Below are 24305 nucleotides of genomic sequence, written 5' to 3' on the forward strand. Positions count from 1 at the left end.
TAAAGTATTTTTCATGTACATCAGAACAATCTTTGCTCCTATCATAAACAGATCTCAAGTTTTAAGAGTTACAGCTTAGCACAGATCTCAACATTTAAAGCAACTCCTCCATCAGCTGCCACAGAGCCTAGGGTAGGAAACAAGAATTTGGGGTTTCTATCCCTGCTGCTCACAGGCTGCACAGAAGGGACACCTGCAGCCCTGTGAACCATCTCCTACCAGCGTTCTCCACTTTTACCAGCAGGAATTGATACCAGACAATGAAGAAAAGGGAGGATTTCCAAGAAGGCAAGTGAGGCTCTTCCTCCAAGTTTGAATATTTACTATTGGCAACAGAAAGACCAAAAATTCCAATGTTTTGTTACTAATGCCAGTGTAGTTCCTCAGGGAAACCCCACCCAACAACACAGCATTTGGAAATTTATTTAAATGAGAAATGTCTTTTAAAACTATTTATAAGAAGTGTGTAGCAAGCATTAATTGGTACAACAGCTACAATAAAGGGCCATTTAGTGTTCCTTAATGAGCAGTCTAAATTTAAACTGCTGCTGCTTTTGATTTAATTTTATCTGCAATGCATAAATAGATGAGTTCTATTTAGACAAAACACCTGATAACACAGGACTGAGGTGAAATGCTCTTTTTATTCTGAGACAGATCTCATTAGCCATGAACCTTTCCCATTTTTATCACGAGTAAAACACCTTTGGAAGGTTTTTCTCAGAGCTGATCCATAGATTTCAATTATACTCTCACCATGAAACCCAAAATCCAAAGAGTAAAGTCAAAATTTTGGGGTATTACTCACCAAAACTTGAAGTTCCTTTTCCAAAGAATCTTTAACTTGATTTACTGCACTCAAGTTTTTCTCAAGGTCAAGAAGCTTTTGCTCTTTGCCCTGCAGGTCTTTGGCCAGATTACTGGCCTAACAAAGGTGATGAAATGGAGCAAAATAAAATTACAAACATGAATGAAAAATTAGGAAAATTAAAAGGTGAATCTGAAAGAAATAACTATAATATTAAAATCACTCTAAGATGAAAAATTAAAAAAAATGAAGAAAAGACCATGATGGGTTAACTGAGTGAAGCTGATTTCCACTGATGACTACATACATCACAGCACTAATTGCATCTTGGAATAGATTTGAAATCATTAAAATTTAGTTCTTTTGGTATTAATTGTGAATACATTATTTAATGGCAGACATTTTTGAATACACTCACAATTTCAAAGTTTCAGGATTATTTCAATCAGTAGTTTTGGTTCTTTATTGTTTTCATTTTTTGAACTGATTGATTTGTGCTTTAATTGGCTGATCAGATCAATACACACACACGGGGAGGGAATCTTCCCAAGGGCTCTGTACCACACCCAGTGTGGCCTCAAAAAGACAGTCAAAGGTAAAAATTTGTTATCTTGGAACCACCTGTGAAGAGTTTAGGAAAGCTTTTTCCTAGAATTTTCCTACTTTTTTTTTTCTTCCAGTCATTTTCCCACTACTCTTCACTGCCATCAGCTTTACAGAGGTGTTTTGTCCAAATCCAAGGAAAATCCTGGATCAAGTAGTCTGTGGGTCCAAAGTGCTGTAAAACAGTGCCAAAACCATCCCTGCAGGGCCTGGGCTTAAAGAAAAGTTCCACCAGGATTTCCTGTGCTTTCTTTTGTTTCAAAAGCCTCTTCCATCACCTTCTCAGAGGAAGGGAAGGTAATGAGGGCAGTATTTCCCCACTGATTCCCAGGTCCCCTTATCTATCCCCAAAGGTTAAAGCCTTAGGATGTGTGACCCTTCTCCCAAACAAGCCAATAAAGTAACTTTTCCTTAACAGGAAGATTTCAGCACAGACATGCCAAAATCTGCAGCAAGGAAGTGCAGAAGGAATTTTTTCCTTTTGCTTATTGCAGGTGGAGCAGCAGAAACCTGTTGAGACATGACCCAGTTAATGCTCCTCTAAACCTCCTCAGATGGTCCCAAGATACACATTCAGTAAAACTTGTTTTTTCTGTGACCTATTTCCTATAGCAGATTAAAATGGTACAAATGTAAAATAAAAGCAAAAGAAAACTAAAAGGATGGATGTTGATACAAACCTGGCTAATTCCATCACCCTTTTCAGTCTCTAAAGTCTGAATTTGTTTCTCAGCTGCCTCAAGCTGCTTGCTAAGTTTCTCGATTTCCAATTTACCTTCAGAATTGGCTTTCTCAAGTGCAGCAAGGTCCAAAAGCTTTTCTTCAGCAGCTTTGATCTGTGGTGTAAGACTATCAATAACTTTGGTTTGTTCATTGTACTTGGCTTGCAGTACCTCTAGCTCCTTTACCTTTATCTCAGCTTCCTGCAATTTGTTTAAAGTGTCTTCCATTTCTACTAGATGCTGATCTTCCACACTTTCCAGTTTGGTCTTCAGGCTTTCCAGGTTTTGCTCTTTCTCCTCCGTGACTGCCAACAGTTTTGCTTTCAGCGACTCGATCTCTTTCAAGTGATGAGATCTCTCATTTTCCTGTTTCACTTTTAGATTTGCCATTTCGTTCTCATAGTCTAATTTCATCTTCTCAATCTGAGTCTTTAACTCAGCAAATTCTGCTGTCTGAGCCCCAACACCTTTACTGAAAGAAACTTTCAGCTCTTCCATTGCTTGCTGATGGGAGGCGATTGCAGATTCCAGCTTGGACTTCCACAGCTCTATCACGTCAGAATTCTCCTTGTTGGCGTGGTCAAGCTTGGTTTTCAAGGATTCATTTTCTTTTGCCATTCTCTCATTTGAAGCTGAAAGGGTCTTGATCTCTTTCTGCAAGGCTTCCTCACTAAGGCCAAACTTCTCCTTCAGCGAGTTCATCTCATTCTGATGTTCTTTGCCAGCTGCTGCCATTTTTTCTTGCAAAGAACTGATTTCTTGTAGCAAGGAGAGAGAAGTGTCCACGTCGTCGATGTGCTTGCTGGAATCCAACCTCCCTCGGAGCTCAGCCACTTCCTTCACCCTCAGTGCCAGGTCCCTCTCCAGCTCCATGATCCGGGACTTTTCCGACACTGTGGCCACCTATGATCAACAGCATTTTAAGAAAAGAAGAATTATAAAAGATATATTTCCATGCAAAGACACTCAGGCCTTGCTGAAAAACTTCCACCAAGCATTGCAAATTGCTTCAAAAAGGGAAAAATGTCCACACTCATACTCTTACGTTGTCTATAAACAAAGAATTTACTAAAATTTGTTCTTCTGGTATTATCTAGAAATAACTTGCTAAAAAACTTATAAACCACCCTGATGGGTATTATCAAAGATTAACAAAATGTTCCTCAGAACCATTTCAAGGCAAACTGGAAAAGAATGGAAAACCTTGAGGTCTTTGCTGAAATAATTCCTTCCAAATTCATCTCACACCAGCTACAAGACTGTCAGAGAAAACGACAAACACATTTTGAACCAATAAATCCTCTGAAATCCCTTCTATACCTGCTCATTCTCTCTGAAGAAATGTCCTCACACTATCTGAGCTTTTCACTGACTGTTGGAGAAGTATTTGCTACAGCAAAGCTCCCAGAATTAATTCTAATTAGGAAGTTACTGCTTTGACCTCCTGGAAAAGATATTACTTACCCGCAGCTGCTCTTCAAAAGTACTTATTACACATTAAATTGTTGGTTTTATATTCATCCTGGGTTTTTTTATTCATCCCACCTGAACTTCAAGAAAAACCCCATGTGTGAGCATGAATATATGTGAGTGTGTAAATATATTTCTCTTTAAGAATTGACGTGTGCTGAACTTCTGACTTGGTACAAAGTATGTCAGTAATATTCTGACAGGCAGCAGGTATTAATTACCAGGATAGCCATTAAAATATGATTATATATATATATATAATATTGTATATTATATCATTGGTGGGAAAAAAAGAGCTAAAAAGCCACTGCAAACCATGATTTAGCAAAGCAAGTAGTCCAGCAGCTACAGAAACCAAGCCTCAAATACTCAGTTTGTGTTAAAAGGACTGGTGTGTTCAGTCTTATGTTTTTTGGGTTTAATGAACTCTGCTAATTTTTAAAATGAGCTACTGAATGTTCCTTTCTGTTAACTCAGGGTCCCATCCTGCTACTTTTGGATCCAAGGATTACTTTTGCAGTGTGAAGACATCTTACCTGAGTTCTTCAACGAGTCACACGTCCAGGCATACACTCACACCCCATGGAAGCTCAAAATTAATCTAATTTTTTACAGTGTTCCAGCTCTGGCTACAGCAGGAGCAAGGACCTGTTCCAGCACGTGTCACCCTCGGCATTGTGCCATCAGAAATCTTCCACAACACAGATCAGGCTCGTTATTCAAACAGGGAAAACCATTACCCTAGTGTCTTCTAACTCCCTCTGAAGTTTGTCAGCTTTGGTCTTTTCAAAGAGCAGGCTCTGTTCAAGCTCCTTAATGCGGGCATGCTCCAGTTTGGTCTGCGTCTGTTAGTGGAGAGGGAGAGGAAGAGAACACAACGGTGCCACCATCACATGCCAGCACAAGAGGAGGAGCCACATGCAGGCCGTGCTGCCAGAGCCTTCTAACAGGTGAGCAGAGAGGATGCAAGGGGGGGAAATGGACAGGGAAATGCTATGGATGAGGAGGATGGGCTGAAGGTGTGGATGGATGGGCGCGTAAAAATGAAATCAAATGTGTAAAACAAATAAATAAATGAATGAATAGCAAACTGAGAAATGTGAACAAAAAAAAGTTTCATGCAGCTGAGTAGAAGTTATTTATCAGTACATGAAGTTTTCAGCACAAATTAGAATAGTTATGTCAAAAATATATATATATGTGCATATATATCTTCCTCTTCTAACAGGATGGTAAGTCCCTTTCCTTGTCATCCCGCTACCTTCTTCCTTTCATGTGTTTGGCTGATTTTATAAAAAAATTACTTACTAACAGAGGGACAAAAACTCTCCACTGAAGCTCATGTAACAAATCAAAATTTTAACTTTCTTCTTTTGATAGTAGCTGTCTCTAAGTCTCAGCCATAAAAATGCTTCTGGCCAAGACCTGGGAACATGAGGGTTCCTTTGTCACTATGGTTTGAATTATCTGAACAGAAATAGAAAGAGAATGGTTATCTGTAACTCCAAAACACTCCTCTTTTATCCCCTCTTCTCTTTCAGGAAGAACACAAGCAACAAGATTCCTCAAAAAAAGATAAAAAAGTGAATCAAGTGAATCAGCCTGGTTGCTCTGCAGTTACCAATGTCTAAAAATATTGAAGAATATGTGGAAGTAAGAAAAGAGTAAGATCTTTGGAATTCTAACATGTTCCTAAAAAGAAGCAGGACAGATGGACCCAAGTGAGCAGGTACCTCCTGCCTTTTGCTCACAAACAATTTTTAGCAAGAACACAGAATATTTGATATTCTGGCTTGATATTAAAATACTCCCTGAGGTGTGCAAGAGAGCCTGAAGTTTGGGATATGCAGGGAAAGTCTAGCAGGTAATTCAAACCTGACCTGCACCTCTGGAGTAGGGGAGAGAAAAAAATGAAAGAGAAATAAGAAGATGGGGATGAGCTTCTTGTCTGCTTCTCCAAACGCAGGATTCCTTCTGGCAGCAGCAAGTTCTTCCTTCCCAAAAGCATCCAGACATCCAAGGGGGTTAATTTTTTAAGTACTTGAAAACAGTTGGCCGTGATACTTTGGAGTTCCTTGGTCCACAGACACTTAAAAGTCGCTCCTTAGATTTGTTGATGTTTTAATTCTGTAGCAGGTCTGTTTCTCTCTCAGTGGAAGATCTTCAGGGTGTAAATGGGCAAAAATGCTCCACAAGAACACAGATTACTCTTTTTCCTGCCCATAGCCTTTGAAATGGAATTAAGTATTCTAAGGGAAATAATATTTAATAAGTGGCTACAGTTTTCTCTCTGGCACAGTTCAGTATTTTAGTTCTGATCCACAACCAAATTGTAAGTCTGAAAAACAATCTGCTTTAAAAGCTGGAAGTTCAAACCTTACTTGCTCTAATCCACAAGGGGATCTACTAAAACCCAAGAAATCCCAAACCTCATGGTTACAGAATTCCCTGTGTGCCTTTGGAATATGCAACCTTAAGTTTTTTTATGCTACATAAAACCCAAACTCTTGATCATTAATTTTATAGACAGTGCTTTACTGCTCCAAAGATCAGACAGACCATCACTGATTACAGAGTTTTTTTAAATCCCATCTCTTATATACTACAAAGGCAATTAAGTTAAAATCCTGCCAAAATTGAAATAAAAGATTAAAGGAAGAATACTCCAGAAATCTTTACTTGACACCTTTTCCCCCATTTAGAGCATGAGAGATTATCCTTTAAACAAATCCGATTTCCAAGGGACAGGTTCCAGATTCTCCGAGGTAAAAATCACTGCAAAATTTTGAACTGCTCAAATTTCTCTGATGATGATGTAGAGAGAAATTCTTACTGATTATGGTTCTCTTTGAGGCAGCCCAGAACACAGAGAACTGAGAAGAGAGACAGTACTCCACAAAAAAGAAAATAATTTGATTGTAAACCTTAAACTTGGATGGAAAGAAAAAAACAGATAAAGCTAAAGGAATAATCTTCCCCTTCTCCAGAGCTTCCCAGTTAGGGAAGTGATGTGGAAATGGGATTCTTACTCTGCCTTGAACTTCCAAGAATTCCCCCTAACTTCAGAGGCCAGACATCAGCCTTTTCCAGCAGTTGTGTGTTCTGGCCATTCTTTCACTCCAGAATAAACCTGCCTGTGACATTCTCCATCAAACTGGGAAATTGTGCTCAGGCCACAAATCCTGACAATCAGTTCTAGGATGGGGCAAGATGCCCTCCAGTCCCTTCGTGCTGGGATACAATCACAGGACACCACCGGGATCAGGGAGCCTGGAAACTCCTCTGGAAAGTGAAGATGTCCATTTTTAATGGAAAAGTCAGAACAGGGAAGTCAGGAGAAAAGATGGGATCAAAGAAGGAGTGCACAAAACAAGAGAAAGGAAGGGCACATGCAGATTTATTTCTAACGAAGCATCAGCCTGATGGGGAGACTGGAGGAGACCCAGATCCCTGAGGGATCTCTGCAAAGGGAACCCCTAAAGATGCACAGCAGGATCCAGCTCTAGTCTTGAGAATTTCTTGTGTCAGCTGGGGATGCAGCAGAGAAGGCAGCCTGGGATAAATTTACCTTTAAAATTCCACTATTCTGAGTTGGAGAAGCAAGAGGGCTCCTTAAGCATCTTGCAAGGCCATTTCTGTTATCAAGTAACACATTTTTCCTACATAATTTGAAGAGGAGCTACATGAAGATACAGTAAAATCAGGCAGCTTTGCAAAATAATTGTTCAGATGGTTTTAAACATCTCTCCCCTTAGCATTTCATACAGAAAAAAGGAAACAAATAGGGGAAGATGAAGAACAGACAGATTTTTTTCCCCTCAGAAAAACTGTCATCTATTCAACAGCAGCAGGATCTCATAGGAGAGCAGACAGGACTTTGTGAAGAAAACAGCTAAAATCCTACATTTAAATTAAGATATCTTCAGGATGCTGGTCAGTCATTTCTACAAGCTCCTGGACTCTTCAGTGAGTTGCAAAGGTTTTTACCCTGAAGAATTCTAATGCCACACTGGCCCTGCCTGCAGTTAATGGGCATTACCAAGTTTAGTCATTACACACATTCTTTCCAAGAAATGTTGTAATTGCTCTGAAAGCAACATGCACACAAAATACCAGAGTCAATGTCTCAATAACAGATTATGCAGTTAGTGAATCAGTATAAGCATTTTCTGCACACAATCTGTTAACATGGGATGTCTCTGCACATTGAAGTGCCCTCTTACATTTTCTGGGTCTTCCGAAATCTGCCTCTTTCGCTATCAGTAAAATTAAAAAAACAAACAAACAAAATTGTTTCACCTACAGACTCAGCACTGCTATTCCAACATAAACAACAGGAGACATTTCATCAGCTTGAATTCACTTTAAACCCCCAAGTTAAGCAGCCTGACAAGCCAGAGTCTTTAGGGTGGTTTGCCATGACTATCAATTGATTTAACTGAAAATAGAAAACTAAAATATTTCCATGGATTAAACAATAAAAGGAGCATTCTATGAAGAGTCTAGATAGGTATCTTAAAATGAATGGAAGACTAAAATAAAAGAAATGTTATATGAAATGAGTATTTTTCATAAGGCTAGCACTTCAATCACAAATGCTTTAAAGCAACACAGTTAAATAAGTTGGTACATTATGTTGTGCAAGAAGTTCTAGTATCTTTCTGATTAGGCAGCAGAGTAGAGCAACTAAAAGTATCTTCCTTATTAATTGGAATTTTGGGATTAAAATTGGCAGTGCTCAAATACCTGAGAGCAATCCTTCCCTAAATGTTTTCTATTCTGTAGAATATCTTTCCATATTGTGCAATAACACACTGCGCTGTAGCCCAGCATTACAATTCTATGAATAATAGATAAAAGTTGCACACATGCATTGCTATTTAGATTTTATGTGCAAATTCTCAGGACAAAACACTCTCCATTACTCAACCTTCCCTAAGGGAAGCACAGGAATTACTCAAGAAATTGATCAAACAGGACAAGTCTTCAATATTCATTTTCAAAGGCATAAATATTTACTTGCAATTTTGTAACTTCAAAATTATTTTTTTTCTTAGTGGTTACTTTTAACAGCAAAAGGTAGAATTTTCTATGAATTAATTTAATTTCTCTAAATAACTGCAGCTGTTCTATAGCACAGCCTTTGCTAAAGTGTGTAATTGAATTTGGGGTGCAATCCTCCAATTTTGGAACAATTGCCTTACTAAAGGACTGCAGAAAATGAGTATCATTTTCACGTGATTGGACCAGGATTGCATCTTTTAATGATTCCTGCCTTTCTGTGCCCTCCTAGATATCCTTTTTACAAAGCTGGAGATATTTTACCTCTAGGTCTCCTTTGGTAATGGATTCTTCTTCCACACGGAACTGAAGGTCTTCAACTTTCCTGTGGGGACAACTCATTAAAATTCAGGTAATTTTGGAAGAAAATGCTTTCAAGCTCACTTTTCAAAAGTGGAAATCAGAATGACAGTGACAACATTCCCATTGTACCAGCAAACTGCCAGGAACATTAGAGGAGAAATGTCTCTCAGGAAGCATCAGAGGGAGGGAAAACTGCTGTCCTTGAAATACTACAGGTGCCAAAGCAAGGCTTCACTACTCCTGCAGCTCTGAAGAGGGTATTTTATATTAAAATCCTTTAAATCCTTATTGATTCTCCCCTTTTTTCACCCTTCTGGATGATCTGAGGTGACCTAAATCAGCAGCTTGATCTCACATTCTATATATTCTACCATTCATGTAGGAAACAGTAAGCACTGAGAAACATGTCTGGATTTGGGATGAACTGCATCACAAGGGGAGCCCAAGAAGAAGAGTAATTACATTAATGAGGACAGTTTGAGGTTACCTTTTCTCTTCCTCGAGCTGATTGAGGAGCTCCACTTTCTCCCTGTCAGCTGCCTCCACCATAGCTCGGAGCTGGTCCATTTTTGCTTCCATCTCCAGCACGTGCTAATAAGGAAAAGGAATAAAACCAAAATTTACTAAGCTTGGAAATCCAGGAATTTTTCCAAGTATGTACCTGTACCTCACTAATCACAATTTGGTGAAGTGATGGGCCAAGCGACAGGAATGTTATCAAATACAGACATGATCAAAGACTGCAGTGAAGTTCAACAAAAATGAGTTAAATTCAGTAGATCTGGTATCTCATCAAGCCAAAGATCCCACAAAGGAGATCTCACAGGTATGGATTGCTTTACTTTCAGCACACCACCTCTTACTCCCAGCCCTTTGCAATAAGAAAAGCCCATTTTGGATGTTAAGTCCATTGTGTTAACTCTGTTTCAGAAGAACAATAACTCTCTTACCCGGTCGTGCCCATCGCGAACCAGAGCCAATTCCTGCTCTATCTCCCCGACGTGACTTGTTGCTTTTGCAACTTCTGCCCTCTCCAGGTCCCTTTCTGCCAGGAGCTGCTCAATGTGCTGCTGCTTCTCCTTCAGAGCCTCCTGGAGGGCTGTGGTGCCCGAAATTTTTCTTGCATACCGGGAAGATGTTTCTGTCAACTTCACAAAATAAATGCGTTAAAAATCATTCTGCACCAAGAGAAAGAAAATGGATGTAGTGGGTATCTCCAGACTCCACAAACACAGGGTTAGTAAAGCAAATGCTTTCTGTGACCTACTGTACCTTCTCCTTTTACACTTAAATGGCTTCATTTTCCAGAATTTCATAGTGGCCAATGTGTGTGGTCAGAGCCCTGTAAGGAGGAGCAGCCAGAGGAAGAGGCAGGAGGGATGAAGTGAAAATAAAAGGCCTCAATTGAAGGTGTAGACTCACACAAAGGCTGGCTCAGGATGTTCCTAAGCATGACGTAACAGCTTAGAAATTTGCCTTAAGTATTAAATGAGAATGACAGCTCACCTCATTTTTAAAAAAGCCCCAAAGCACAAAGACTTGCTGTTCTACCCTTTAGCTCTGTCCTATCACCCAAAACCAGGAGTATGATCCTTCCAGAGATCAAAACACTGAATAGCTGCCACAGCCAGCCTGGAAAGCTGGCACTGGCCAACACCCCCAGCTGAGAGCACAGCACGGGATTATTCTCCTGTCAGCACAGACACCTCCCCTTCACTGCTGCACAATCCCTGCCCCAGCTCCTCCCAGCCTGGGTCCCACCCTGCACACTCTGCAATCCACTGCAAGAATAAACCAGACAATCCACCAGACAGAATAAACCACCTTCACCCTGATGCTTAATTGGCTGTTTCAGACCCTCGCAGTTTCCAGAAGAAATCCCATTCCAGAGTGTATTACTTTCTAACAGTTTTAGGTCTTCAAATCACCCTTCACTCTCAATTGCAAAACAAATTCAAAACTCCTCAGAGAAACATAGCTTCCTTCAGACTCAGATGTCAGTTGCATCAGGCAGACCCTTAAATCACTGGATCACCAACTCTGACAGCTGCTTTTATTACACAGGAAAAAGAAAATAGAAACAGCTTTGAACAACTGATCAGTCAATGTAAGAGTCCAGAAATTCCCAGAAAAGTTTTAGTTTTCCTAGAAAATGAAGCAAGAAAAGTCTTCTGGGTCAAAACTGATTACAGGAAATCTTGTCTCCCCAGCAGCTTAACTTTTTCTTTAAAAGTCCCAGAATTATTTAGACAATCCTTTTAACTTGGATGGCCACCAAATGTTCACACTGCCTAAGAAAAAGAGTAAGAAGAAAGCTGGAATTTTAATTCCAGAAATAATGGATTACAGCAGCTTTGTATTTTATGGCCTAAATCATGCAAAATCCCTGGGACACAACAAAATAGGCAAACACATTTTAGACATTTTCAAGGTGTAACTTTGGGGATCACAGCACATGGGATAAAGCTTCATGTGTTAGTGCTGTGATCCCAAACTAGAGGGCACTCTGCAGCTGCAAGTGCAACTTCCATAATGGATAAAGTAATGAAGTCCCACTGTTTGTGCCAAATAAAAATCCTTTTTGTGGTCAGGTATTAACCCTGGTGCCCTGACCGACTGCTGACCTCTGTTAAGCTGCTTCAGTCCTGCAGGACCAGGGTAAGTCACCTCTCTGGGCACCTGCTGGTCAGTGGGACAGTGGGACAGGGAACCTGCTCCACATCACTGGGAGTCAATTCTTCCTAATTAGATCTATCTATGGACTGTGGGTTAAAAAAAAAAAAAAAAAAAAAAAAAAGGTAAAAACTAGGGTGACTGTGGAAAAATCCAATTATTTCTATGTTTCTATTTCAATTGCCATAAAAGAGATTTCTCAAAATTCAGCCTTCCCAGATTTCCGTTTTACTGCTGCAACCAAAGATTAGGACATTTATGTAACAGAGCAACTTCAAAAGAATCCATAGTAAGTGTATTAGGTGGAATTAGTACTGTGTTAGATTTCACCTGAGCCACTGCACTTGGCAACACTCAGCCTTTATGAATTCATAGGATTAAAACCAAATCTAAAAGAAAAGAAAGAGGCTTCTTGTCAGAGACTTGGAAATTACTCCTGCTGCATTTCTCAGCTGACTCATCTCTTGAACAGCAAAAGGAAATTTTGAGCATTTTAGCAAACATGAAACTTCCTGCTTAAATAAAATCAGTGTGATCTCTGGAAGCTTCAGCGCACACAAGATCCTCAGAAAACAAATTAAATGGAGATTGCAGCCAGAGAAATTTGTGTGTGTCCTAAGCCCCTTTCTTATTGCAATCACTCTGTTAGCCTGAATTAAATATTCAAATATTCAGCTGCTCTCCAGGGCTAGCTAAGATTTCCTTCCCTCATGCATGCTTCGAATGAAGAAGAGCACCATGAAACGTGCAGCGTGCTCTGCCCACGATCTGCTCTGGCCTCGGCTGACGCAAAGCGAGCTCGGGCGGGCCTGGGGCTGGGAAGGGGAATCATGCCAAGGAAAAAGCAGCTTACGAGTCCTGTGCGGCTGGGCTTGCTGCTTACGGAGGAGGCCACCGAGCTCAGCGAGCTCAGGGAGGAGGCGCTGGGGCTGCGCTTCAGGGCTGTGGGCGTGGGCAGCACCTTGCGCACCGCGGGCTTGGCCTTGGCCGGCGTCGTGGAGGGGAAGCCGATCTTGGTCACCTTGTGCACTGGGGCGAACAGGCCGTACTTGGGCTGGCACTGGAAATACCTTCCAAGGGCAAAGCAAGCAGAGGAGAGCAGGAATTAACTTCTTTTCATGTACATGGGCTGGGTTCATGGAGAATTCTAGATCAGGAGTATCATCCACATTGGACCGCAATTCTATTTAACACTAGGTTTGGAAAAGGGACTTTGAGAGGCTGAAACAGCATGATCACATCAAACTTTGGAAATTCAGAGTTAACACTACAGCTCTAGTTCCTAAAAAATTCCATTCAGATTCAGTTTTATATCCACAGCTTTCCCCTTCATCACATTCCTCTAAGCTGCCAACAGATGTGATGGCTGACAGTTAAAAATAGAAATCAGATTTTAATTAAATCAAGTAGTTTTATATTTTATTACATACATACCATTTATGCATATTTGATGATACAGAACACATATCTTTGGTTAAATATAGACAAAAGCCACTTATAATTTTAAGCTGTGATCACCTATGTTAAGGTGAGACAATCTTTGTAAATCCTATTTTTAATGAGGTAAAAGACTATTCCTTATGGCAAATGAGAATGAAAGTTAAATTGTAATGCTATTTAATGCCTTCTGATTGAGACTCATTGGAGGGAGCAGCTACACTGCTCCCATCTCTACCAGGAGGCAACTGCTGGAACAGGAGCTTCCAGCTCCTGGGATGCTGGAAGATTTCCCTTAACTACAACCACTGGATATCCAGAGATTTTCATAACTGAGCATTCCTTCCAAGCTGAGAAATCAAACAGGCATTTGAAAGAAGGAAACTGTGTTTTCCATTACCAGGCTATGAATAAAATTCACATGGGAGGAGAGATCAGCTCATCCCACGAATGTGAGAGAAGTGTTGGCATGAGAGAATTCAAACCATTGCACACCAACCCTCCCCACCACCAGCAGACGAGGCAGGTTTAGAGCCTCCCTCCTGATTAAAAATTTAATGGCAGATATAGAAACCCAGAAGAGAATACAGATAAAAATCTCATAAAGTAAATGTGGGAACGGACTGACCTCGTGCCAGCAACAGCTCCATCATTCTTTCCCAGGGGTTCGTCCAGCTCTACTCCACACCATTCTCCTTTAGCAAAGTCAGTTTCTCCCAAAAAACGCACCACTCCAGCTTTTGTTCCTCCAACCTAAAGCAGTAATGCATTTAATGCATTCCCGAAATAAAATAACAAATTCAGTGAAAAAGCTTTTGGCATAACCATGTTCACAAAGCACACAAATGACATAACCAGTTCTTATTTCAAACTATGCAATTTTTTGTCTATGAGTTTGTTTTAATGTTGAACAAATACTGACCTTCATAACCAAAAATATATTTAGCAAGACACAGTATAACCAATGTTCTGAATGCAATAGATTTTGCAGAGTTTCACATAAATTTCTACCAGCAGAATAGGATTTATAAGGTCTGTTTATTTCTTATTCTAATTCTGTGAAGAAAAATAAAAGAAATTAAATGAGGAAAAAATCCTTTCATATTTTCTCCAAGGAATAATTCAGATAAACTACATAGTACAGCCCTCTTGTATTTAAAAGAACTGATATAAAGCATGATACAGAGCACTTGGAAAAACTGTAGATATAACTAGCTATTTAAATCCTTGGGGAGGGGAGAACCATTTTATCTTTCCTTCACTTTCAAGAATAAAAAAACCCCAGCCCAAACACTCCTAAATGAAAGCCTAGAAAGCAGTGGCTTTCAAACGTATAATATTAAATATTTACAGCCACTCCAATTACTTGCAATGTCTGTGAGGTACAGCTTTTCCTAATACCCAGGGGATGGAAGAATTAAATTAAGCGAAGAAGGAAAAGGTGTTGTGTGGCTGACACTTGCCAGGAAGAGCAACAGGATTCCTGCAGCTCAGGAAGACAATATGTTGTGCCCTAAATTTGTGCAAATCTGTTCAGCCTGCATCCAGCATTGTGAGAACAGAGACATGGTGATGGAAACCTCTTCAAGAGATTCACAGAATTCCACATGGAAAAAGCAGCAATGGTTTGAAAATGTCCACCTGTGTTTTCCAGCACACGTTGTACAACCACGAATATTGTGAGGCCTTGGCAGAGAGCTTGAATGAAACCTCCTATTAAAGACTATGATTCTCCTTTTTTAATCAACTAAAATGTAAATTAGTATTTCATTTAATTTTTACAGCAGACATTCTATTTCTTGGGGGAACTTCCCAGGATTACTAGAGAACAGTGAGCTCCTCGTGCCGTAAATTAAGGTGCATGATCACAGCACATGAGAGAATTCACATTATTCCAGTCGGGAAGAGCTCACTCATGAGGTCACCTGTGAGGAACTGAGGACTTTACATGTCCACAAAGTCCCAAGTCAGTGCCCAGGAGCTGCCACACACATTTGTGCTCCAGCATCTGGCAAGATGAGGCTTCAGCTGATGAGAAAAAATAGTCCTAATCCACACAAACCTCAGAAAAACAGGGAGAATAATGAACCTGTTTTGATATTATTCAAGTGAGAAAGGGGGCAGAGGCATCTCTTGTCCACATTTAAGGTGGCAGCCCCTTCTCTGCCATTAGAAGCAATTCTGGAACAACTGCAGGTCACCTTCAGATCCTGGCAAATTATTACTCTCCATGGAATAAAAACACACAAAGTTTACAGTTATCATGACTCAGCCTAATATAGTAACTCTGGTATTTGGTGCTCTTGGCAGAGAACACACAAACAAGCACTAGGACTGGCTTAGAAAAAAAGAATTGTAACCACCAAGAGTTACAGAGAATCCAGATCTCTGGCACAGAGGTGAGAAGGGAATACATAACACTAATGAAGTATTTTCCCTTAAATTAAGAGATATGTTATTCACCCTCAGACATTAGCTACTTTTTCTAGAGGGTAAATATCTTAGGTACAAACATAAAAATAAATTTTAGCTGCACTATCAATCCACAAGTTCTCCTCCTTAATCCTTTTCTAGCAAGTTTAGGTAGGGGTTTTTGTCTCTTTAGGTTTGTCTTGTTTTGTTTGGCAGTTTTTCTTTACAGATAAATTTGGATCATATGTTTAAATGAAAAGACTGTTCTGGTTAGAAGCTGTTTCCCCACTCAATTTTGTTCTGTTTTCTACATGAAAAAACAGAGTTAAATCAAAAGAGGCTCTAGAAACCCATTTAAGGAATTAGACAGGAAAACTAGAACAATGGCCTAGATAAGGAGCATCCCTTCAAAGACAAGAGTCAGATTTGGGGCTGCACAGAGGGATTCCTCAGTTGAACCCATGAGCCAGGCAATGGAATTGTTTTCCTGTTTTGTGGTGTGTGTTTGTGTCCATGGTAATTTTTTAAAACAAACCCAAATTACCTAAACACAGCCACCCACCACCTTCCCATAGGAAGGTGAGTGAGGTAAGTGAGGTAAGAGGTGTCTGAAGCACTGTGGTGGAACAGAACAACTCCAAGCAAGGATTCCTAGGGACAGGAAAAACTTCTGCAATCTGTTCCCTCCAACTCACACAGCAAATCAACCTCTAGAGAAGTAATGCTGGCTCTGGGATAACACAGATGAAACATGGGCGCAGAATATTCTTCCTTTTCTGTTTCATACCTTGGCCCTGCTCATCTTCCATGTTTATGTAAAGAATGTGAAGGGTTTATTTTGAAGAGACCACATTCAAACCACAATCTGGCAGACACAACCTGAAGGAATCTGGCAGTGCCCAGAGCCCCCTGGACCTGCTCCAGCCCCTGCAGTGCTCGTGACCCACGGCCTGGTGGGAGCCAGCAAATGCAGGAATTCAGATCCCAGAACAGATGGGGCTGCTCAACACGAGATTCCCGGGAGAAGCAGCAAAGTGACTCGTCTTGTAACCATGGTACCTGGGTTATTTTAAACAGGGCTCAAGGGAGAACGCCAAAGAATTCCTGCTTTTTACCAAAGCCAGTCCAGCTTCTTTGAATAACCAGCTACTACATCTCTCTGCACATTCTGTGTGTCCTTGCAAGAGCAGGCATTGGAGTACCCTGTGGCTGTAAAGTGCTCAGAGAATCAGTGAAGGTCTATATGAGCAGTTTTGCTCCATTTTAAGCAAAAGCTTCCTAAATTTCAGCTTTAAAGTCAGGTCAGCCCTCGTTTATAAAGCCTGAGACAAGTGAAGGCTTCCAATCATTCACAGACATCTCCCCCAAAAAGAGTATTTATCTCCAGCTGGAATTAGTATCTGCAAGTGACAACACCTGCCTTGAGAAGATAATAATAATAATAATAATAATAATAATTTATTTCCTTGGTAGTATAATGTGAGGTGTTACTGTACAAGACAGTGTGGTAAAGGCTTTTCATTATAGAAGTTGCTATACATATACAGATTTAATAATGCCATAAATGGAAAGAAAGATCCTGACATGATTAAACTCAACTGTTCCAACCAATATGAAAAAAAAAGAATTGTACTTACAGAGTATAGCATCTGTTACAGGAAAATTATTTTTTAAAATTGTGAGAATTACAGCAAAAAAAGGGTAAAAAACCCAACCCCAAAACACAAAACTAGCTGCATTTGCCAGCAGATCTACTTCCCAGTACTGCATGAAGGACTAAAATAAAAAACATCAATTTCTAAAAGAAACGGGGGAAAAAATTATTACAAGGTTTCTGAAAGTTCTATGAAAAAATAGAGCACTACCACAAAGACAGTTTTCCATGACCTTCTTTCATGCTAAGGCAGGTCACTAAATAATGGATAGAGAAAAGAACTGCCAGACCTTTTCTCAGTCAGTTCCCACACTCAATGGAGTCAAGCTGTAAAATACAAAGCTGTAATACTCCAGAGAATCTAGGTTAGACTACAGGTCATGGTGAGGTGAGGAATTTTGCTTGGAACTCTCTAGAGTTATGTCAAATGCCTGCAAAAAGCTATTAAATTCCATTTATCCAATTATACCTGAGCTTACATTAATTTGCTTCCAGGTAAAGTGAAATAGCAAAATGGGTTTGGTAACCTGAAGTGGTTAAAAACCTCCTGGTGTGAGGACAGGGGGACAAACACGTCAGACCTTGTGAGAACCTCTGTGGAGCCACGTTTGCAAAGATAAGGAGAAGCAGGAAACAAATAAACCAGTGTTACCAGGGGGGGAAGAGAAAAAGATGCTCTAAAAAATGAGTGTGATTTGAGGAGTGCTGCTGGAAAAGAGGACAGGCAGGGTCTGAACGTTGTCTGTGTTAACAATATCACTTATTCAGGCCTGCCCAGAGGATGTAAAAGGTGAATAAAAACTGCTCTGTCTCCCCTTCTGCCTGAGCACGAGCTTGTGGTGACTCCTGAAAGCATCACTTAGATATTTCTGCATTTTCAGGTCAATTCAGCACCACAATGTGCAGCACTTGGAAAAGCACAACTCATCCAGCCTTTGAAACACCTGGGATCCACTAATCAGGTTCTAATCAGAATCATCTTCCTCTTGTTTCTCCAAATTTAGCAGAACTGTTTCCAGCTGGCAACAGAAATTGTGTTTAATTGATTTGTTCACCCCTTCAAGGCCAGAGGGGACAAAGGGATCATCTCCTCTGGTTCTCATGGAACAGGTCTTTACATTTCACCCACTTCCATGTGTAATTAACCCTGTAACTGTACTGAGCTAATTTCCGTGGGGATGTTTTTGGAGCAGAGCTGATATCCATCAGGAAACACGCTGCCACTGACAGGCTGTTTTCATACTTAATCACTCCATTGTTCAAACATATTTAAATTTCAAATAAACCAAATTTCACTGTGGCCTCTGGCCACTGGCTCTCATGCTTTGTTTTGGAAGATTACAGAGCTCTGCAGCATCCACCATGCAGGTGCACACACAAGTTTTAAGCAAGACACCACAATTTTTCCCTTTGAATATTAGCATCTTAAGTTCTTAAAATCTTTCATTGCAAGATACTTTCTCTTGCTTGAGTCATCTTCCAGCTGTGTTCTGAATTCCTGCTGAATGCCAATGGGTTTTTCAAATAACTAAGGATGTAAATATACTGAGTTCTTAAATCTATCAATGAAGTCAAGTGCTAATCTTGAAGCTATACTGTTAGACAGTATTCAGGATTTTAAAATAATAATAATAATCCCACCACATAACTTCATAATGGCATTTTCTCTATTAAATCTATAGTTTTAGAGAAGGAAGCAAAAGTGCTTGACAAAACTTCCATGTTTTGGTTTGTAAACATTTGCTTGCTCTGTCAGTTATTGCCTGCCTTTTTTGCTGAGATTAGACATATTGATATTTGCTTTAGACACAACATCCAGCACTGGATCAAGGAACAAAACTCCCAAACTTTAAACTGGCCTCCATATTCAGATTTTTCAACCCAGCAATTCTGTGAGTAACAGGATTAATGATGGCAGTTTTTCTGTGGCATTGGATATTATGGGTGAGTGACTTCACTACCTAAAAATTCAAGAGTGACTTCTGATGTTTCCACTGATGGGAGCAGAATTCAGACAAGCCTTGATCATGTGGATTCTATGATGTGTAAAGTTCTGTGAAGGCAAATTGCAGCTTTTCCAGAACTGGTGGGCAGAGTCTCCACCTTCTATTGGGCTGTTTCCATGGAACTTGGAAGAATTTGCTTTGAAACCTCTCCACTTTTACCCAATTTGGTTGCAGTCAAATTGAAAAGTTCAAAAGCAAGGCCAAAGTGGGCAAAAAAACTCATGTGCAATAAGATACTCACACACTGTGCTACCACCCAGTCCTTCACTTCCAGAGAAAATAGTTTAGTAACTAAAACTGACAGGCTATTGAGGTTCAATTCATTCATCCAACTCAAAGGAAACAAACAAAAAAACAACAAACAAACCCTAACAGCAATTCCATACTACAAAAGCCACATGTGAATTCGTCAGCACCACAAAAAAAACCAAAAACTAAAATAAGTAAAATAAGCTGTTCTTTCTCCCATCCTGTGTTGAAATGACTGAGGACAACGTGTTCCTGGATATTCCCCCTTGGGAAGGCAGGGAGAGGGAAAGGGAGCCAGGGAATCCATACACAAAAAAACGAATCAACTACTACCAAAACACGTAGGGAGTCACCAGTCCCTGCCATTACAGGCCAGGAACTCACATGCAATTTGAAGTTAAATAAGGAGTTGCCAAAACAGAGCGACTCAGACACAAATTTAGCCTTCCTCTAAGATAAATCTAACACCTTAGTTGTGAGCAGATATGTAATGCCACGTCCTGAAAAATGCTTAAAAGTAACATTAAAAGAAAGCAGAGGTTTGCACAAGGAAAATCACCTAGATGATGAATTTAAGGCAAAGCCTTTGGATACCACATCCCTCATATATTTTCTCATGTGTATTTCATGCTGTAGCAGCCACTTAGTAAACTAATCTACATCATACATTACAGGATCCAAAGTACTGTGCCTAAGTAGACATACATAAATATAAGAATTACTTTCATCCTTGACTTAACAAAATAAAGCCATCAAAATACCTCACAGTCACCTCAGCTCAATAATAAATCACAAGTGTGACTGAGCAGTTAAAATTGTCACATTTGATGGAGGAGGCTCGAGAGAAGAACCCCAGGAAAGCACAAACCATTCATATGTTCCTAACTTTCAAATTTTTCTTCCTTTTTCATCCCTGTATGCATTGTGCCAGATATTTTTGCACTGTTTTAACTGTAACACCACCAATGAATATTTGATATTTCATTATATTTCATTTAACAGTTAAATATTATCATAGACTTTTAAACAGACTAAGCTCAGAAGTGTATTTTCTATTCAAAAAGTTGTAAAATCCAGAAAAAGAAAGTCTTAAAAACACCACAATGACAGTGCTAAAGGGAGAAACTCCTCGCCACGTGTGAGGTTTCTTTTTCCCCTGGTTGCTTTCCAGAGCCCTGGAATGCAACCAGTTGACAGCCCTACCTCATGTTTACTTGCAGATAGGTTACATGGGTGGAAACAAATCTGACAATAATCTCCTATCAGCCTCTGCCTGTTACAGCACCAAAGACCTTGGGAATAAACAACAAAGCATGGAGTAACTTATAGCCAGCTCTGTAAAACATGGAATAAAGAGAAATGAGATGTCACTCATGCACAGGAAGAACTTTGCAAAAAGGCCACATCAGCACATGCCTGTAAATTGAGTTTGCATCTTTTTGTGAACATATGGATGGAGGCCGAGTTCCAGCTTTACAGCTCAGCCCCAGAAGCAGCAGATTTGGCAGACTGTGATGAAGCTGTAACTGGTTAAATGAATGAAAGCACTTTAATCCCTTGAGAAGGCTAAGGCCCCTTAGGTTGATAAGATTTTTATTTATTTATTTAAAATACAGCATCTGGTCCCTTCAGGGAAAAGCCGATGACGCTGTCAAAGCTGCTTCAACTTTCGGTGTGGACAACAGTTGTCACATAAAGCAGATTCCTCTCTTTTATTAACAAGTTGGCTTTGTTTTGGTTGGGTAATTCAGGGGGGTTTGTTTGTTTGTTTTTAAAATCAACTTTGCATTGGGCTCTTAAGAAATCCTAAGTGTGCAACACCAGGGCAAACAGGTTTTCTGGCCACAACTCAAACAGGAAACCCAAACTGGCTGAGCCTGAAAGTAATTTGTTTTCTGAATTGGTTTTCTGTTGTTCTTTCCCCATCTGGGTTAGCACTGAGCACGGCACTTCCACTGGCACTTCTTGCACAGGAATTCTTATTCAGAGCAGGTTCAAATGCTGAAGCTGGAGCCTGATTTTCAGCAGAAAAATCAGCTGCAGTTCTAGCACTGTGTCATTAACCCCAGAAAGGCTGGATGAGGGCAGTGAAGGAAGTGAAGATTTCCAAATCCATTTTCCACATCAATTCAGTAACACAATTCTGTGTTACTGAATCCCCAAATACAAGATCAGACTGTCCAGAGTTAATGTTCTAACTGTTAAATCACATCCAGATTTCAGACCATACATCATATGTTAAGAATGGAAAATATACCTAATACACAGCTATTTGGATTGCTCTCTGCGTTAATAATTCTTCTTTGTTTCTTCTACTTTTATCCAGTAAAAGACACAACAGTGCACCAAATGAAAAGCTGAATAGTGAATTACACATAATACACCACAATTCTTTTATATATCTAACTTATCTACCTATATTTTCAACATTACCAAATATTATCACGAGGTATTGTTGGTTTCTTGTTAGCAAAAGGAAAATAGAGGTCAAGCTTGCTGAATAGGGCTCAGATACACTGGGATTTGAGGGAGACATATTTATCATGAGAGATTCCCGAGACAGCAGAGCACAGGGTGCTGCTTCAATTAATCATCTTTGAGGAGTAAACTACAGATATCTAAAGGTCCTTTTCCACAAGAGTATCCATTTAGGGTTATAATACTTCAGTGAATACTTGGGTATTCACTCAGTTTGATTTGCTTTGACTCCTCTGGAATCTCAAGAAAGAGAACTTCTAAGACAACGGGACAATGGGAATTTCTCCACAATTATTATATTTCCCTTACGGGCATTGATGTCTACCATGAGTTATTTTTCTGATGTTTACAACTCAATTTAATGGCCTGGAAATGTCTTCTTCAAATTGAGGGGAAAACCAAGGAAAGGTTGCAGCTGATTGTTGTATTTTTCTGCAGGCACCCACAGCTGACATATCCAATACCTTGAAGCACTGTCTGTTTTGATGTCAATGTCTTTTTAATATCCAAGGTCTTTTGGGAAAAGAGGTTTTTCTGCCCCCTGAAAAAGCGAGGCTGCTTGTTTTGCCTCTTTTTTTCTCTGTTCAGCAAAACCTCACATGAGATGCTCCAAGCAAGCCTGGTTTTGAGAATACACAGGTGATCACCTCACAGCTCTACGTGGTTTTTGTAGTGGAATTTATTTTCTCTGGCATTTCTTTTCTCTGTTTTGTTGGTTTTTTTTTTTCCTCTGGAAATTTTCTTTCTTTTAATTCTCTGGAAATTTTCTTAAACTCTGAATAAGTGTCCCAAGCAATCTATATGTAACAACTATTCTTCCTAATGTTATCTGAATTAAGGAAAGATCTGTAGAGTACCTGTGTTCATAGTCAAATAAATCAGGGATACATTTGCTTGAAGCTTCCTTTATTATTAACCCTTTATATCCTGAAGATATTAGTTCTCCTGTAGAAGTTTGGGAGGGCTCTCATATGAGATCACTTAGCATTTGTTAATTCTAACTTAAAGCGTACAAAAGACTGGTGAGACCACCAGAGATCAAAGGAATAAGAAAAAAAGCCTAAGGCATCTTTCCTCTCCACACAAAACAATACAGGCCACTGTATTAATCACCTCCTCAAGACTTCTGTGCTCCTACCAGCCTTTAATCAAACCACCTCATCGCAGCACCGCTGAGGCAGCAGTTTGCTGGGACAATGCAGAAGCAAACGTGAGGAGTGACAGCCTCTTCTCCTGGAGAGGAGCAGTATTAACATCTCTGCAGGAACTAGACAATGTTCCAACGAAGCTGAGCTGCTGGGAAAGCCTGAAATTGAACTTTACATTTCAGGTTCAAACTTGTGCCCAATTTGCATCTGTGTAACAAAAAGTTGCGATGTGAATTAGGAAACACTGGCGGAATGGCCTCATGTTCCTTGCTAATCCAGACTGTGCAGACAAAAAGAGGGGTAAGATTTTGCCTTTTTTGTTGAAGTTACACAAAATCAGCCAGTTACCAACAATAAAAATAAAGTAATTTAACTGATCCACTCAAGGTAACTCCCATTAAGGACATTTTAGAATCCAAGTTAGAGGGAAAAAAATGAACAGATTGAAATACTTCAGTATAACACTCCACACCCTGAGATCACACACTAAAATCAATAAAGTTGTAGCCATCTGATGTCTATTCTGGAATGTAATCTTGGCTGATGAGCTGTGCCTTGCCCATCTCTGAATTTGCCCTTTAGGACATCATTTTCCAATTAGCTGTTTTAATAGGACTCCCAAATGAGCTTTTGTCTATCATGAATTCATTGTTCTGAGCTGCAGTTCTACGCTGCTGGAGGCTCCCTGTTCTCAAACTGTAATTCCCAGCAGTCATTTTCCCCACGTGTCCACAATCATCAAAAAACCTCCACAAAATACTCACAGCAGTTGGTCCAAGCTGCAAGAACTGATGGATATTGCAGCACTGAGCCCCTCCAGCCCTGCAATGGTGTGGTCAGCCTGGAACATGTCATGTGGCTGTGACACCACATTGTCACTTAGAGGGGAAATTCTCTGCTGAGGTGGGACTGGCAACTTCCACCCAGCCTTTCATCCTCTTGTGTAACATATCACTGAAAAGGGACTGCTGTGAGCGTAAGTAAAACCCAAGAGATGTGGAGCAGGCCAGGTGGATTTGTCCCTCTGATGGAGTAGGAATGGCTGAGCAAGTGACAGGCAGGTCTTTCCCAACAATTGGTGTTGGTTGGAGGCTCTGAGGACAGTTCCCGGAATTGCTCAGTGACACCCCAACTCTACAGTTCAGTGCTGAACAGGAGTCCAGTGTCAGGGAAAAATATATTAACAGATGAATCAATTATTCAGCTAAGCTTAGGATTATCTGAACTAACCTGGCCATTTAAGATATTTACATCTGAATTATTATTAGACATGACAGCAAA

The 24305-nt window shown here is 40.0% G+C and overlaps 1 protein-coding gene across 12 annotated transcripts in view; it reads right to left on the bottom strand.

The window, feature by feature from the left end:
- The window catches only part of CLIP1 (CAP-Gly domain containing linker protein 1), a 61201-nt gene that overhangs the window by 22761 nt on the left and 14135 nt on the right, over window positions 1-24305 (bottom strand). For 7 of the 12 annotated variants that reach the window (XR_015774260.1, XR_015774252.1, XR_015774254.1 and 4 more), the window contains 9 exons: window positions 13706-13830; window positions 12494-12710; window positions 9918-10115; window positions 9455-9558; window positions 8929-8989; window positions 7827-7859; window positions 4344-4448; window positions 2092-3036; window positions 809-925 (listed from right to left, as the gene is read on the bottom strand). Coding sequence is in view for 1 of the 12 variants with exons in the window: in XM_088065168.1 (XP_087921294.1) it covers window positions 809-925; window positions 2092-3036; window positions 4344-4448; window positions 7827-7859; window positions 8929-8989; window positions 9455-9558; window positions 9918-10115; window positions 12494-12710; window positions 13706-13830 (1905 nt within the window). In the remaining 11 variants the exon portion in view is untranslated. The remainder of the gene's footprint in view (window positions 1-808; window positions 926-2091; window positions 3037-4343; window positions 4449-7826; window positions 7860-8928; window positions 8990-9454; window positions 9559-9917; window positions 10116-12493; window positions 12711-13705; window positions 13831-24305) is intronic. The other 5 variants (XR_015774261.1, XR_015774257.1, XR_015774262.1 and 2 more) reach the window with 3 other exon arrangements.

The sequence above is a fragment of the Pseudopodoces humilis genome, chromosome 20 (genome assembly GCF_049639895.1).
Source record: "Pseudopodoces humilis isolate 2021_Gansu_Grassland_sample_001 chromosome 20, ASM4963989v1, whole genome shotgun sequence".
NCBI lineage: Eukaryota > Metazoa > Chordata > Aves > Passeriformes > Paridae > Pseudopodoces > Pseudopodoces humilis.